Source organism: Diadema antillarum, unplaced genomic scaffold (assembly GCF_040938485.1).
Source record: "Diadema antillarum isolate AM-2024a unplaced genomic scaffold, OU_Dant_1.0 scf00000076, whole genome shotgun sequence".
NCBI lineage: Eukaryota > Metazoa > Echinodermata > Echinoidea > Diadematoida > Diadematidae > Diadema > Diadema antillarum.
In genome coordinates, this window is record NW_027270965.1 from 386,730 (window position 1) to 404,947 (window position 18,218).

General features: G+C 37.3%; 1 protein-coding gene across 1 annotated transcript in view; it reads left to right on the plus strand.

Annotated features, from left to right (window-relative positions):
* Window positions 1-8,143: 8,143 nt before the first annotated feature.
* The window catches only part of LOC139717505 (ubiquitin carboxyl-terminal hydrolase 16-like), a gene marked incomplete at its 5' end in the record, with an annotated part of 29,113 nt that continues 19,038 nt past the window's right edge, over window positions 8,144-18,218 (plus strand). Inside the window, 3 exons of the mRNA XM_071629010.1 lie at window positions 8,144-8,233; window positions 10,626-10,742; window positions 12,185-12,288. Coding sequence (XP_071485111.1) covers window positions 8,144-8,233; window positions 10,626-10,742; window positions 12,185-12,288 — 311 coding nt within the window. The remainder of the gene's footprint in view (window positions 8,234-10,625; window positions 10,743-12,184; window positions 12,289-18,218) is intronic.

Below are 18,218 nucleotides of genomic sequence, written 5' to 3' on the forward strand. Positions count from 1 at the left end.
CCTTCCCCTTTTCCTAGCCATACAACACCAAGACCAGCATGGTTTAAAATTTCGTCAATATGAGATATTCACTTAAATACAAAGGTCAAAGGTCGTGTCCTGTTGACTTATTAGACTCCTGTGTCACAGAAGAATTAGACTCTTGCCTCCTTTTTAGTTTTATTTTAGTACATAATGGTTATTCTGTATCTGTGAACTAATAAAAAATCTAAAAATTGCATAATATTAAGCATGAAATATGCACTGAAATGTCTTAACTCATACAAGATTGACTTCACATTTGAATTTAGCCAAGACTACCAGTAAGCACACATCCACAAGTACACCAAACACACAATGCATGCAGCCCTCAGAACTTGTGCCACTCCATACTTCACTTATGTACCAAGCTGTATCTACTACATACAGTCAACTCCACAAAATTGGCAGCCAAAATGTCAAATAAATGACCAAGTTGATGAAAATAAGTCTCAATTTTCATTCATTACCTTACGTGCTATTTCTCTGTACACACAGAAGTGAATATCACTCAAGTTGCAGACTGCTGTGTTTTCCTCAGATCCGTCAAAGTCAGCTTATGATTAATATATATACGTATATATATATATATATATATATATATATATATATATATATATATATATTATATAAACATATTTAGTGTGTGTGTGTGTGTATATATATATACCGGTATATATATATATTCTCCTCGAACACTAAACTTTGCCAAGGATATCTTTTGAGACATGAATTCTTGTTCACAGTTTCACATTGTCAGATGACTTACATGATTTTAATCATCACAAGTTTTTTGCCTTGGATCCTGTCTATGAACTGCCTCCTCGGGCCATACAGATGTTTCAAGCTTGGTGAGATACAGAATTTATGAATGAAGTGCCATTGAGCAAAATAACTTGACCCCTGATATTCATTGTCTGGAATATACAACACATGTAATCCAGCGTCCATTTACAGACAGACAGACACACATAGGCAGCACACACACACATGCACACACAGTCACAAGGAACACACTGAATATTTTACTTGAATCTTAATTGTACCTGTTCCCAGCAAGCAGGCTTAGCCAGTCGGATCAGATGTATGGTAATTTTGTAGACAATTATACTGATGAGCAAAGACATCCTTGTGATACTGATGTACAAAGACATCAGCAATATCTACTCAAATTCTGTATTTTTTGTACAATGTAGTTTTAAATCCTTTGTAATTATTCTTCTTGCATCGAAAATTATACAAATACATGTACACACGCACGCACACATACACACAAAGTCCTGCTATACAATTTCTCGACAACTCAACACATGTATATAAATTTTCATGTTTCTTTATTTTTGTAACATCTTAGTTACATTTTCATAAAAATATCCATCATAAAATCTGTACAATGTACAGTTTAAAACAATAATTCATTTGGCCTTGCTACAGTCAGGTGTACATATGAGGAAGATTAATTGAATTTATGCAATAGCAGACTTTTGCAAGTATTCCTCTAACTTCAGTCATCTTCTGAGTAAAAATGAGAAAAAGAAATGACAGGCCTCATTGCAGAAAGCTTACACTGCAACAGACTGTTCTTAGTCCTACATGTACATGTACCACAGCATGGAGATAGTGACTGTACATCACTCTATATCGCTCTCATTGGTCCATTCATGTCAACAATACAGGAAAACCCTATTATAACGTCGTCATCATGACTGCTGTTTTAGCTTGTTTCAATACCAGTGCCTTGTTAACATATTTGTAAAAAGGAAAGAAAGAAAAAAAAAGACCAGATAAATAACAGTACACACCACTCCCATTACATGTACAAGTACATCAACAAGGTCCTTGGGACCAGCATTTTTCTCTTGTATACAAATTTCATTACAGCTGAACAAGTAAAGTATACCATAAAGAAAGATGTATAATAATTTGGGGAACTGAATTTCCCTTTCATTGTGACCGAATTTTGTTCTAACCATGATCACTGAAAAAGAGTGTACCATAATGGAATATTAGGCATGCTTAATTAACATCGTTAAAAGTAGCACCTTGTTCAAAGTGAACTCATCAAAATGGTGCTTCCCTGTTGTTACAGTCTAAGATATGAGACACATCGGTTGGAAGCATTCATCTACAATTCATGGACAATACAGCAATGTCTGAGTTCATATTCCACACTACTCTTTCCATCTTCCTCCAAACTGAACTTGAAGTGAAGAATGTATTTCACTGCTAAAAGAGCTCATCGTTAAAGCCCAGATTATGGTAACATTATTGGTAAGAGGTGAAAAGGAAGTTTCTAATTAGCTCATTCACAAAATAAGTAGCATTTTAGATGCCATGTATTCAAACATGAGATGTAGTGTGCAGTATGTTTTCATGTAAAGTGTATTGACGTGCAGTAGCTGTCTTGAAATGACACTCGATCCAACAGTCAGTCTCGATGCATACAATGTAAACTAGATGTAATATTTGGTTTGGAACTAATACATTTTAAATTCAGTTTTTCTACTGGTTGAATTTGTGATGGTGCAGAACTTAATTTACCAGTATCTTTTTTTTTTTTTTTTTTACAAGGAAGTTGGTTATCATCCACATTCCAAAATAATAGATACTCTGCACATTTGTGTCATGAGAAGTAGTATTTCTACAATTTTTTGCATAACATTTTGTGAATATACATTGACTCACAAAATTCAGAATTATACCAAAAAAACCCCCAAAAAACATAAAACACACCAAGTATTCAGTTGAGGGAAAGAACTCTCACATAACAAGATACAGCCCTTGAATTCAAACTGTTCCAATTTATTTCCATTAAATGCCAGTTACACAGATCTTTACATATGGACCCTCATTGAAGAAGCACCCATCATTACTCAGGGCTTGTAGACGAACCTCTTTTCAGTTGGATATTCAAGTAGCTTCATAAATCTTTATGGAAACCTTCAAACACTCCCAACACTGGTTGATGCATTACCAGTGGAATGGTGGAAAGGGGTGATATCAGGGAGGTGAGACATCTCACCTCCCCGGTGATACATTGTATATAAACACTAGTGTTGTACACATAGATTGTCATTGATACAGTATTTACAGAGAAAGTGGATAGGTAGGAACACACTGAAACAAACGTGACTGACCAAACCTCACAACCTGATCCCATACCATGTTCTCTTACACTATCCAAGCCTGCTAGAGGCTTCTAGGAAGTTCTTGCACTATGTGCGTTCAACAGTTCAAGGCCTTTTCCATTATCCTTGCCTAGATAAGTTGGTGAAGACAAGTTGCACATGTCTGGGAATAAAGAAAGGACACAGACAATAAAAAAAAAATGACAAAGATAATGCCATGAAATATACAAATGTACCTTCCATTTCAACATTTATTACTGTAAAATCTAATGCATATGTTCATACCTTTGTCATTATTTCATTGTCCTGTTCCTTTGCAATACACTTGTACTAGTACATGTATTTGTCTCCATACAGTACATACAAGAAAGGCCAAACCTAGTTCTCTGTCAATATCTGACATGTAAAACATGCAATAGAAATTTCTTTGAGAATGATATCTTCGTAACAACTTCACAATATAGAAATGTGTGTCTTCAGGTTAATATCTTGTTCCCTACATGACTGCAAAATGTCCTTCAAATCATTCATCCGGAACATTGTTTGTACAAAGGAACATTGGAATATTGGTGTAAACTTCAAATTTGCAGGAGATGCATCTATAACGAGGCAGTGATAACTAATAATGTCTTCCCACAGCCAGCAGCAAACCCCCAAACTCACCATTGATATGTATGTGTATCTATCCCTATTGAAATGACTAAAAATATCATGACAAAACATTTGAAGTTGAGTGTCGACTAACGGTACAGAAAAGTCTCTCACAATAGATTTCTCAGCACAGCCTATGGTCAAATGTTGAATCCAAGTCCTCTCATGCATTCTTTGTGGGCTTCGATGAGATCACCGCAAGCTGCTTCCCCTTTTTCCATGATGCTTCACAAGTCACAGACAGGATTACAAAGTCATGTAAAGAAAACAGAGAGAGAAAGTTAGCACACAGCTACTGTAGGAGGATTGACCAAGCTACGTGTACGCAAAGCCAAGGCAGTGTGGATTATTATTGCATGGATTACAACAGCATGCTGGCGTGATGCATCCTCTTAATACCATTTAACAGAAAAGTAAGTAGACCACAATAATTTTGTTTTATAAGCATTATAAGCACATCCATTTCCATCGTGCGTGTTATTTGAACGTCCACTTGCAAACATGTATTGGTATTGTATCCCGTCCTGCGCTGCGCCTACAAGGTAGCTAGCCTTCAACTTGTCGACTGTGCATGCACGTCGCACAGTACAGCTAGCTATAGCTGTTTAAAGTGCGTTCAGTCTACTCTTGCAGCTGCATTCTTGATGTTCGCCTGTCGATGTCCGGCATGAATTTTGAAAGTCCTTGTAAAGTATTTCTTTTTGATATTTGTTTTACTTTCAAATTGAGAAAGTACTAGTACTTACACGTGTAAGGTACTTTTAATTTAATAGACAATTATAGTTTTTTTGTTGTGAGAGTTCAAGTAAGCTCAGTTAGACCCTCGCAACCGCAAAATTAACAACACGCGAAAATGTCCTCCAAGTAGCAATTCACGAAAATATCTGTACGCGAAAATTTCAGCTCATACAGTTCCTGATATTACAAAGTCTTAGCAAACAGAGTTTTGTATGTGTTCAGAGCCATATCTAGATCTACAATGTACATGTACACTGTATCTTGTCAAAAAAAAAAAAAAATCTTCTCTTGGACTGAGCCATCATACAACTGAACATGTAGTACAGCATTGAGTGAGCAGTGAAGATGAGTTTCAGTTTCAGTCTAATAAAAGCATGTTAATCATAAGGGCTTGGCTGATGCAAATGTAGAAAAAATAACCAATATATTTAGTATTTTGTTACATTAGTGCTTTGGGGAAATACTTTATGAAAGTACAGTGTACTTTGAATAAATTTCTTCTTGGAGTAAACATTATATCTTTGATAGGTGCAGTTTGGTTCACATTTCTAGGAATATCTAGCTGAACTTTGAATCAAATTATCTTTCAGAAATTTATAGTACTGGACAGATACAACTTTAATTCTGGCAGGCATTTGCATCATAATGCACATCACCCCATCGAATGCTAACTAATAAATGGGGTCATGTACTTGTGTATTTCCAGCTAGTATCATTAAAGTACACATTGCAATATATTGTCTGGGGAGGATTTTACCAACAAGATGGTCTTTAACTACCTAGTAGATTTCATAAAGGAGTAGAGAAGTACACATGTATACATTGTTTATTCCCACATCCATGACTTGTGAATATGAAAATGTTTAAATGTTCTAACTTCTTGACATTGTGTACATAATGTTTGTTGTTTAATCGAGGTTATGAATATTCAGTGTCGATCATCCTGTTATTGGCATGTTTTTGTAAAAGAAGTATAGTTGTTGACACATGTATGTTGTGGGCATGTTTTTGTAAGAAGTATCAATTTATGATTTAGCTTGAAGGAATGGTATAGGATCAGTGGAGATGAGGATTGAGCTTTTAACTTTTTGTGAGATACATGAGAGACCACTCATGAAATGTTACAGAGCATACCATTCTAATAGGAATTCAAAGTTTATTTAATGCAAATCCGTTTTGATATGGCTGAGATAGTAAAAAACATAGTAAAAGAGAGCGATCCAACCAAAAAATTTAGAAGGATTCTTTAGTTTGGATATCTCGGCCATTTCAAAGCCAATTTCTATCAAGTAAACATTGAATTCCTGTTGGAATTAAGATGATCTTTCATATTTCATACTATTTGAAGAGGTTTCTTATTATCTCACCGAAAAAATCAGAGACTTGAAGCCAGGTCTCAACTTAAACTATACAGGTACCATCCCTTTAATGGGATCGTATAGTTTTGGTTGAGACCTAACTTCAGGTTTCTAACATTTTGGGGTGAGATAATGAGAAACCACTCACGAAATATGAAAGATCATGTAATTCCAAGAGGAATTCAATGTTTATTTGATAAAAATTGGTTTTGAAATGGCCGAGATATGCAAAATAGTGCAATCCTAATAAAAGGTGGGTCCCACCTTTTATCATGATCACTTTATTTTACATTGTTTTTGGATGTCTCAGCCATTCTAAAACCGATTTTCATAAAATAAACTTCGAATTCATCTTTAGAATGGTATGCTCTGTACTATTTCCTAAGTGGTTTTTTGGTAAGCCTACATTTGTAATCCTTGCCTTCACCAATACTGTACCATCCCTTTAATGGGAAGTGAGTCCTTGACATTGTATTCTTGAGCTTTAACCCGTTGAGGACGGTTTGATTTTGCTTCAACAGGCATTTCCCATAGACACCTGCCCGAGTATACTCGGGACTCGTCCTCAATGGGTTAAAGGCCCGTTAATAGCATGAGGAAACATGGATGGTCAAATTGGATTGATCTTCATTTGCTGCCCACTGGGTTACATTTGAAAACCATGTACTGTAAAAGTGGATATTTTCGCGCTTGGCCGGGTGAGAAGGGTTTCGCATGTTTTTAATTCCGCGGAATCAAGGCATCAACTACTGGCTCACATGGCATGCAAAAATATTCGCATGCTTTTATTTTCACGCTAGGTTCTGGTTGCGCGAAATGCGCGAAAATTTCAACACCGCGAAACTTTCCACTTTTACAGTATAGCGCCCATTAGCCACGTGTCAGCAAATATGTGCTTTGAAGCATATACTCATCGGTAATGGTCGACTCCAGTTGAGATCCTTCGGCTGTGTGTAATGTACATTACATCTAGAGATCAGTAATAAACCTGTACCCGATTCATTACAGGGATTCATGAATATAACTGAACTATAGGCCAGCCTTCCCACTACTTGGCATCCCGACACTACTGGTTCTTTAACATGACTGTCATACTATAGCATGAATGACACTTTCTCATGTAAAGCAGTACACCTGGGGAAGAAAAAGAAAATTCTGATAAACAGTCAAGAGATGAATGAATTTTTAGATTTTTTCGTTTTTTTTTTTTTTTTTAATCAAAGAGGACAAATATCAAGGAAGTTTGCATTGCCATTAGAATGTCAATTTAGTCTTTATGAAATAATGAAATATTGCTAAGTTCACATTTTCTCAAAAGATTACTTTATCGCTTCTATTGTTGAATATAAATTGAGGACATTTTGTTCCAGTGTACATGATCTATTAACAAGAGGGAGTCATAATCTTGGATTTGTAGGATTTGGAGGTCAATGCTAAGCACATGGTAGACCTACACTATTGTATTTAGCCGTTGTGTACGTACAAAAATAGCTCAATTAAGTACAATCTTTATCACAGTTATCGATTTATAGGCAAGAATATGAACAGCAAAGGGCTTTGAAGTGAAAGAAAATGTTTTTAAATACTCAGCCCTACAAAATACATTGATTCTAAGTAAAAAATGATAAATAGACACAGCAGCAAACTATAGAAGTAATGTTTTGCTACTGTTATTAAAACATCTGCGTTAGTATACAGTAAATAGCTGTTTTGGATATTGTGTGTTATGATTTTAGCAGTTTTTTTTTTTTTAGCAGGTTTTTTTTCTTCACAACAAACTCGTCAAGCACATTATGCACTTTATTGGAGTCTATTTCCATAGATGTAGTCATTCAGTCAGACTGAACTGAAGTAGAAGAAAATGAAGAGAGATTTTATATTGCCACATATTACAGTAATCCGCCATATTGAAGAAAGCTTTTAATGCCTCTGTTGAATGATGAATAGTAGTCATGACATGTCTGAAGCTTCCAGGGCAAAATTGCCAATACTACACAATGTTAAAAAGCAACTGATGTACAACTGTTAGTGTATTATGCTCCCTGTAAAGAAATTAGGATTTCCATTGCATGCTATTAAAATGACATCTCCCGATGTAAGGTTGTCAGCTCCTTTGACTGATGTTAGGTCATCGGTATCACACGTTTGTTTATGTTGATGTAGCTCTGCACTTTACCCAGTAAAACTTGGACTGTAGCTCATTTGTGCATGTACTGTATAATGAAAAGATGTTTTTCTTTTGATTGAATCCAAGGCAAAGGATGTACTCACCTGGAGAAGTCTGTGAGCTTGAACAGTGTGAAGAAAGGCCTAAAGAACTGTGGCTTTGGCCAGTGTACAGTGAGTACCAGAGCTTCTTAATCCTTTGAGTCTCGGGGGAATTCCCTGCAGAAATCATCATTGTGTCATTATTACATATCTTTTAATAGCATTTTTGAATTACACTGCATATCTTGTATTGGAGGAAGATTGATAAAAGTTACATACATCTGCTCAATCATTAATTATGTAGAAACTAAATTTACAATGTAGTTGATGAGGTGACGATATCGTGGCCTCACAAGTTTTCCGATGGCCTGCATACAAATACAAATGCAATAAATTTCATTCTTTGACAAATATAAAATACATTTTAATATCATGTTTGCCATATATTCTCTGCATACACAGTATGAGTGTATGTGTCATTTATTTTGATTGTGAATTTCTCGGAGAATGAGTCGAAGTTGCCATATTAGTGAACCAAAATTATTCAAGGAGAGCATGAAATTGTGTAATTGGCATGATTTCTCTTACATGTCAAAATGTTCTTTTTCTGGATGTCTAATTTTTTTTAGACAATAGTTTGTACTTACACTGTAGAAAGCAGTGTTACACAATGTTTGAGTCAGCTTTGATATGTAGCCATTTCAAGTGCACCGATTTGTCAAGATTTCATCAAAGTCAGACCTAAAATGAGGAAGTTGTGAAATCTTTTAAGTTTCATGTGTGTACGCTTTCATAAAAGAGTAATCACCTTTCATTGTACACAAATTGAATGATGTCATCATCTCACATTTTTACCACCAACTGGTTTCATAATCTTCATCAAATTTCCTTTTGTCATGAAATCATGCAAATATGTTGAATCCTTCACATCAAATGTTGTCTAAGTAATACCATAACCCACTGAAAATGATTGTTAACCCATTCCATACTGAATTCTGAAATCCCCATAGACTTTAATACGCAGACCACCAGGTTCCCGTATGGAACGGGTTAAGGGAAATTTATGGCTGTGATTATCAAAATTACCAGCCAAAGCCATGATTCTATGATATTTATGTGCAACTTTCTTCTCTTATGTCATGTTTTACTGACATTACATGTAGTCTCATTCTCCTCTGATCATCATAATAGATTACCGTGAACATAGTGAGAATCGCACTTTGATATTGATCAGCATACGTCATGTGTGTACCGTTATATTCCTGTATCTTCAGCAGTTTGCTAGAAGATTTCCTATAAAACAGTTAGAATGTGTAAAGATCAGGCAGCAAATTCATATTTATTCAAATTGATGAATCCAACCAGAGTACAGGTGTTCAAATGTATGCCCATCATTTTTCATCCTGGCTACTACCGAAACACTGAATAGATGAGTGCTTGATATTCATTTGTGCCAATGAAATGCAATTTGTCACTCAGATACAATGGAAATTCAAATTTATTTGAAAATGCAGCAACCTCCATGCAAGACTCCAGAGACAGAGGGCAAGAAAAGATTTTTTTTGCCATGAACGCACTGTGAACCACAACCGAGACTCTAAAAATATCTCGCCACTTGAGTGCCGTGTGCCGAGTGTGACAGCTTGCCCCAGTATGCATATTAATTGTGTGTATTGTATACACACTGGGGACGCAAGTGGAAAGTTTGTGGATGTTTTGAGCTGTGTGTTGTCATGTGACGTGTTTGGTCGGGGGCGGCACTAATTGAAGAGATCCTGTAGCAGGAAACTAAGACACTGTACAGTTTTACCGAGAAGACTTTTACGGCTATAGCATGGTAATTTAATGGTGCTCACAACTGCCAGTGTCAGAGAATTTGTAGTTCTGTCAAGAGAACCCAGTTTAAAAGCATCGTAAAGAGTCTAGCAACACAACAAGGTAAAGCAAGTGGTATGGTTTCACATCTTTTAAGTGTTTGTAGGGATTAGTTTTGTTGATTGTGCACGCGTCTCGTGGTGGTGGTATTATACGTAATACGGTACATGATTTACAACGTTACGTTCAGCAAAGTTTCCATTCACATAGATTTCATATGAGCCGTCTTCGCTCACAGATTTCTGTGTTTTATAGCTTCCCTCTTGTAGCACCAGTGGTTTTGTGTTTAATTGGTAGTAATATTTTTAAGTCTGTATCAGAAAGAAATTTCTTTAGTTCAAATTAAGAGTTTGATTTCACCTTTGTGAGCTTGCACGTACAACAAGTGTTTTCTGCCGGCTTTGTCACTCTTGTGTTGACTCAATGTCAAACGAATAGCAATCAAAACCTTTTTGCGAACTGAAGAAATTTGCTTTTGATATCTAGAGATTTACCAATCAGATTATTAACCTCCTCCAGGAATGTTTACATCTGTTTTGGTTGAAATTCTTAGGTAATACTTTTGATTTGCATGACTGAGCTGCATAATTTACTCTTGTGAATATATACACAATGTGTTCTAACGCCACGCGTCCATCTTGATACACAGCCATGTACCAATGATAAAGGAGGAGGCGGTAGCAGTCAGCGAGTGAGTTGTGCAGATGAGGTTGACGGAGAAGTTTTCGAACCTGTGATCTGGCTCTGCTTGCAATGTGGACATCAGGTTGGTGTAACGAATAGTGTGGCACTTGTGCCTCCTTTCTCAATATTAGGCCAGCTTGAAATTAAATTCTGCGCATGAGTAGACAAAAAACATGCTAAGAGTTAGTAAAGACCTAATGACATGCAGAGTTGAAATGAGCAATGTCATGCACAGCGACTGAATGGTTTCTGTATGTTGCAGTGAAAGAACATTGCAAACATCGAAGGGAGCTCATAAAAGATGTAGGCATCTGTAGAAGGCATGTTGGATTACATACAATGTATGTACACGTATTAGTGGGTGATATCCAGATTTACAACTGTTTTGTTTTAATGGTAAAATTTAAGGTCATCTGAACCATCGCTAGCTTCAAACTGGTCTATGTTTGCCATGCTGGGATGATACATTTAATGTAGATGAAATGGTACATTTGTATGCATTATTTCCTCAGACATTCAGCATTGCACATAAATAATATGAAGTGAACATACGTTATAGAGAGCAGTGAGTTGCACTCTAATTTCCTCTTGTCAAATGTATGAGGTACATTGTAGATAGAAGTGGCTGAGGTACACTCAAAAAATATGTTTGAGAATGACAAGCTCTCAATCTTTTGTTGTTTTTTATTGCTCTTTTCCATTGGCGACTCGTGTTTGCCAAAGTCGGTCGCCCTTGAGAGGTGGAATGAATTCTGTTCAGTTTCTTCACATTCATTGATCAATGTTTATGGTGGTTCAATTACCTTTGGAAAATTGCTGTCATCAACTATAATTTCAAGAGAACTACTGTCCCTTATAATTTCTGAATGGATGTGAGCTCAGTAACATCCTCTGAGACCCCGTTTACAGTGCGGGGCTGGGCCGAGCCGCGGCCGAGCCGCGGTCGAGCCCAACCTCAATTGCGAGGCCGAGCCCCGCAATTTTGTCTGTTTACACTGCCGGGCTCGGCCGCGCTTTTGATTAAAACCTTTCAATATTTTGTTGTAGCGGCGCTCTGCTTGTAAACAAACGCAATTTGGTATTGTCTGGTTTTCAGACCCTTTGCCAACTGAATTCCGTGGCAACGAAGTCGCTGTCGGGCAAAGGCCTTTGCCGAAGGAAAAAATCCTTTGCAGGACAAAACCACCTTAAATCATACTAGTTTTAGACGTTGAGGGGGTTAATATCCTGAATAGCAAAATAGTACAGGCAGAGGGTTTGGAAGCCAGACTAAAATTGGCCGCGCATTTGGCCCAGTTTACGTTTACACTGAGAAAAGGCTGGGCTCGGCCGCGGCTCGGTTGTGGCCGAGACCACCTCCAGAGCGTGGCCAAATGCGCGGCCAATTTTGGCCTTGCATTTGGCCTTTTGCGCATTTACACTGAAATGAAGGTGGGCTCGGCTGCGGCCTCGCCGCAGCCTCGCCTCGCACTGTAAACGGGGTCTTATTTTGTTTCTCTTGTGACTATCCTCATCTGTATGCAGGGTTGCTGTCGAAACAGTCCCGCCCAACATGCTCTGAAGCACTTTGAGACGCCCCGGTCTGGTACGCACGCTCTCGCCGTTTGCCTGGCCAATTGGAACGTATGGTAAGACTTAACTCACAAGTTGACCACTATTTCATATTTCTCTCATATCTCTTTCCATTTCTCTATCTACTGTAAAACATGATATATTCGCGGCACGAAACTTTCGCAAATTGGAGCCGACAGCCTTTTTCGTGGCAAGAAATTTTCGCGAATTGCCTTTTGCGTTCAATGCATATAATGTAGATAAGAAATTTCGCGAATCTTGGCGCTCGCGAAATTCACGAAATTAAAATACACACAAACATTTCTCGTTTTACAGTATTTATCTCACTCCCTCTCTCTCTACATGATATCCATTTCATTCTTTTCCCCCTCTTCATCTCACTCTCCCCCTCTCTTTTCCATTTTCTCTTTCTCTATTCATCCCACATTGGAGCAGATAGCCTTTTCTTTTCTTGTCATGAAACTTGTGGGAAATGCCAATCATGAAAAAATTACGAGAGTGCTACATGTACTAGATTTTGGAGACAAAACTTTCACATGCATTTTACTTTTGCTAATTGTGGCTCCTTGTAATATTCGCGAAAGTTTTACGCATGCGAAAATTTCTGGTTTTACAGTAATTAATATCCACTGGCTGTGTGTTTTCAAAATATGCTTTTTGATTAGTCCCACAGATAGTTGAAAGTGTAAGCGCAATTGAGCAGGTCACACCATTCTAGCATTACCTATTTAAGGCATGACTGCTTGCTACTTTGATGCTTCATAAATTTAGTTTGGTTTGCCAAACATAAAATGTGTACAGGAATCATTATTCTTCCCATAGTTACATTCTTGACACTACTTTGGAATTGTGATGGTGCTTGTGCAGTCAATACCTTGACATGGTTTATGAAGGCAAGTTCTATTAAGACTAGAAATACTCACATGAATGAAAGTTTCACAAATTTCATGGGAAGCCAAAATTTACGAACCACTATATTTGCAAACAAAAGTGCTTTTCTACACGATGCATTGAATGCCAGTGGCAATATATGCACAAGTTTCATCCCACAAAAAACAAAAGATTGTTGGCTCCAATGTGCAAAAGTTTCATGCTGCGAATGTTTTTGGTTTGAAGTTAATATCATGTACACTCTTCTGCCTGATTCATCCTGTATTTGTGGAAGAGAGTGTTAGCATAATGATGTCTACATAGGCACTTGATACCACAGTACAAGTTGTTGAACTCAAATGGGTCCACCATGTTGCAAGGTTCACTCTCTTGTCATCAATGTACAAAACCTATTATGTATGATAGGCCCGTTTATTCTGACAATTGGAGTCAAAAGGGGCCTGAACTTTCAATCCTAGCAGAATCTTCGTCAGAGGCAAAATGACAATTGCCATTAGGAATACAGATAGCAGCAGTTCAAGGTCAAAATACTGTCAACTTTAATACTAAAGGCTGCATTCAACAAATGTTTCGATTCTACCCCTTACAGGAAAGACAAGTGATAATTGTGCATAGTAGCTGAAACTTGCCCTACATACATTTTTTTTTTTAGCTTCCTCGTCCCTGAACCAATGATTGTGACATGGTTAAATATCATGCGAATGGCAGCCAGAATTCATGCCGCTGTTACAGCATCCTCTTTAACCCAATGTGTGCTTTGAATGGTGATTAGCACAGAGAGCTCCATAGCATTGTACACATTATCCACAGTCCCTGGCGCAGAAAGGGTTTAAAGACTCCACCTGCTGTGGTTAAGTATCTCTGAAGGTCGGTCTCTTTTGGGAGGGAGGGGCTTCAAGATGTGATGGTACACCGTTTAGAAGTAGAAATGCACTGAAATGTTGTAATGTAAACTTGTTGTAAAGTGCATTGATAAGACATGAAATGTACATTTCCTCTTGCGGTACAAGTAGGACACTGTATAGGAACACTTTAATACAGCAAATATCAAAAAGTACAAATGAGCATTTACCTTAAAGGCAGAATACTTCCCTTTTCACGGTTAATACTTTCTTACGGTTTGTAATATATTTTTTGTCTTGTACAGTAAATATGGCACTTAATGTTCATATACCATGATATCGATCCCGATCTTGTTCAGATGTAATATTTATATAATATTGGATGGCCTTGAGATTAATACAAGGAAATATTGGACGAGCTATGCACAAATATTGGACGAGTCGAAGACGAGTCCAATATTTTGCTTAGCGAGTCCTATATTTCCTTGTATTAATCGAAAATAGGACATCTAATATTATCATTATTATCCTACAGAGGATTTTAGCAAAGAATATTTTCACTTACCCTTTCTGTTTCAGAGTGCTGTATGGTCTCCTACTTAGCTACTGTATTCAGATCCTGACATGGGGTGTGGTACACTCTTCAGTGCAAGTTATTCTACTTCATTCCCTGATAAAACAGTGATCTATGTATCCATGGTAGCAGTCATGTTACTATTAGGCCGAGATCTAGCAATTTACACCAGAATTAGATGTTCTTGTATCCGAGATCTGAGACACAATTCACGCCACATCTTCCGTAGATAGTGAAAGATCGAATTACTCGTACTGTAGTCCTATGGCCTACTGTATTTAGTATACACATAACGTAACATGCATGCAAATGCAAGCGGCGGTGGCCGGCTACATGTATTTGTATATCGCGCGCGGGCTATCTAGCAGTAGCGCTGAGCTGATCAATCGTCGCCTTTGTTTTCATCAAACCTAAATTTAATTTCCTGGTATGAAAGTGATATTTTGAAAAATTGTATGCAAAACAATTTCAACTAATTGATATATGAAATTTGTTTGTATAAACACAGAATTTTTAAAAAACCCCGATATTTCAGTTAATTCGTGATTGACCAATCACATACGGTTTTACTTCATATTTCAGGTCATCTCGTATATATCCCAGCCAATCACGGTGCAGTTTATAAAAAACTTTGGGGAATCCCCCTCTTGCCGTCCAATATTTCAAATATTGGTCGCCTCGGCAAAAAAATATTGGTCGAGTTCAACAAACTTTCTAAGTGGGTCGGAGGTAATGAGGTGCGTCGACAAAATAACACCTTGTATTTGGGCTCTAAAAATCCTCTGTATGGATAATAATTGTATATATTTGATGGTGAAAATTGTAATTCCATGTTCTAGTATTGCCCTTTCTTTTCTTCTTGCATGCTTAAAGTGTTGTATGTCCACAATTCAATAATATGGTGTGAATATTCGGTCATTATGTGGAATTTTAATGATAGAACATTAAAAATTGATATTAAAGTGCTTACCTCTTAAATTGTCAAATCATGCCAAAATCAGTTACTGTGTACTTCAGAGCCCTGTGGTTTTATGGGTTTTCATTGGGATCTACATGTAGCTACCAGCAGATAGACTGACAGTATGGCAAAGATGTCTGAAAATCTTGTAAAGTGAAGAATTTGAACTGAAATTCTATGTCTATGCATATTTCTTGACTCTTCTTTCGATGTTGTGGACAGAGTCATGTCTTGTATGGGTCAGCTCTCTTTAAAGAGTCCCATTTAGAATTTTTAGCCTTGTAGCTACCTTAGAACAATTCAGTGTAACCCTGCATCCCCCTGACTTGCCAGGAAGTGAATCATAAAGAGATAGGGCAGCACTTTAACTTGACAAAAGTAGCATCACTTGATAAGTCCCGTGAAGCAGCAACGTGTGGGAGTACTGAGTCGTGCTGCGTAGTCCCTGAATCATTTTAATAACTCACTTAATCTCACTGCCCAGCTAGTACGGTGGCAAGCATCATTCTATGGGTGCATATTGTGGCAAGCATCATTCTATGGGTGCATATTGTGGCAAGCGAAAGTATAAAGACATACACGGTGTATCTCAAGAGCAAAACCAGTGGAGTATACAGTAACAATGAATTTTGTCATTGGATAATGGATAATTGTTTCAACCCAAGGGAGGAACACTTTCACTGCTGCAGACACATCAATTACTGCATGCTTGTCACAATGAAGTGGATGTCAACATGACTTTTACACTCTGTATAAAACTGTTCCTTTCATACAGTGCACACACAGGCAACTGATCACTCTATTTTAAGCGTGTAGTGCTGACAGATTACTAGACACATTGCACATGATTATATTAGATATACTGAGGATCCCTACCTCCAGTGAGATCACAATTGGACAGTCATTTCTCTTTTATGTTTGTTTAATCTACAGTATCAAGTCTTGCAGAAACTTGCAGGCAGAAATTATTATTTTTTCAAAATTGAATAATTTGCAGCTCTGAGTTTCACTGAATATCCTGTAAGTACATTGTACTGCAAAAAACTGGTCCATTTTCGTGTGTCGTTCATTCCGCAAAATCAAGATAAGAACTACCGGAACATTAAGCAAGCAAAAATATTTGTCTGCTTTTATTCTCATGCTAGTTTTTGGTTGTGTGAAATGGGGGGGGGGGGGGGGGGGGGGAAATCACTTTTACGATGTAAAAATTGATAAAAGATGTACAGCAAGTTCATATGTAGTTACATCAATGGAACTGGCTCAGAATATGTTCCAGATCAGAAATGAGTACAACTATCTGCCAGTATTGGACAGAATCTGTAACCTAATAGTCTTCTAAAATATTTTATTGATTCAAGGATCAGTTATGAATATAGCATCTTTATTAAAGCTTTTGCTGGTTCTCAAACTGACATACACAATGATCTGTGGCCAAACTAGTTCTTAAGGAGGGCAAGGTTTTTATTCTACCATGAGAAATACTAGGTAGCACTGAAGCAGAGCTCTATTGATGCTAACAATCATTAAAAAAAAACTACCCAAATTGTTTTCCTTTGATTTGATAGGTTAAATCAGTGTATTTCGAAATTGTGAGCGGATGCTAAAGTCATGCGCAGATAAGATCAAGGTCAGGGGATTCTATCTATTCTGCACCAATATGTTTTCACAATTACCTCCATATACAGTGTATGTTGCCAGACTTGAAAATCCTGTATTTGTTATCCTGTGGCCAAGACTGCATGTACTGTATTCCTGTTCATGTGTACATCATGTTATAAATGATAGCTTACTTGTTTTTTTCTCTATAGTGGCCTACTGTAAAACGAGGAATTTTCGTGTGCATTTTAATTTCGCGAATTTCGCGAGCGCCAAAATTCGCGAAATTAAAATGCACGCGAAAGTTTTTGTCTACACTACATGCATTGAACGCCAGTAGCAATTCGCGAAAATTTCATGCCACGAAAAAGGCTGTCAGCTCCAATTCGCGAAAATTTCATGCCGCGAATATATCATGTTTTACAGTATTCTGGCCGCAAAAATATTTTGATCTAAAAAGGAATGTATTGGTTTGAAGTAAAAGGAAATATAACAATCCATTTTGAATCATATTTGCCTAATTGGGCCACCAAGCATTAACCTTTTTGGCAATTTGGTAGCCCAATATCAATTCTCAGTGGTCCTGGGCTACTGCTAATGTCGAACCTTGGGTAATGATACCTTCACATTCAGTAGTACTTGTTCATACATTTAGATTATGATGATCTAATCTTTTTCACTCATAAATGAGCTTTGAAAGTATTGGCCACAAATTAAAATTTCCCTTATAAAAAACGATAATGATTGGTGTCACACTCTGAGATGTCCAGTGTTCTGTGCAATGCTTACATTTTCCTGGCCCATGCAAGTGCACGTACACTGTGTGTGTTGACTGGATGTGGAGATTTGCGCAATGAAATAATGCCACATGATTGTTGCTGTGGGATGGCCGCTTTGAGTCATCCTCTTAGACTAAATTAAGGTCGTAGCCTGCTCCAGAGGTTTGGAGAGTGTCGCCATCTGATTGGTTGCTTGACAAGTCTTAAGAAACGACTCAGACCACATGCAAGATCTCATGATTCTTACGAGCATGAGAGAACCTGAGGCAAAGGTGCTGGTCATGGTAGTCCTAAGTAAGAGTGACCATGAATCAATGATCTACACCTTTACTATTGAAGGAGTCAA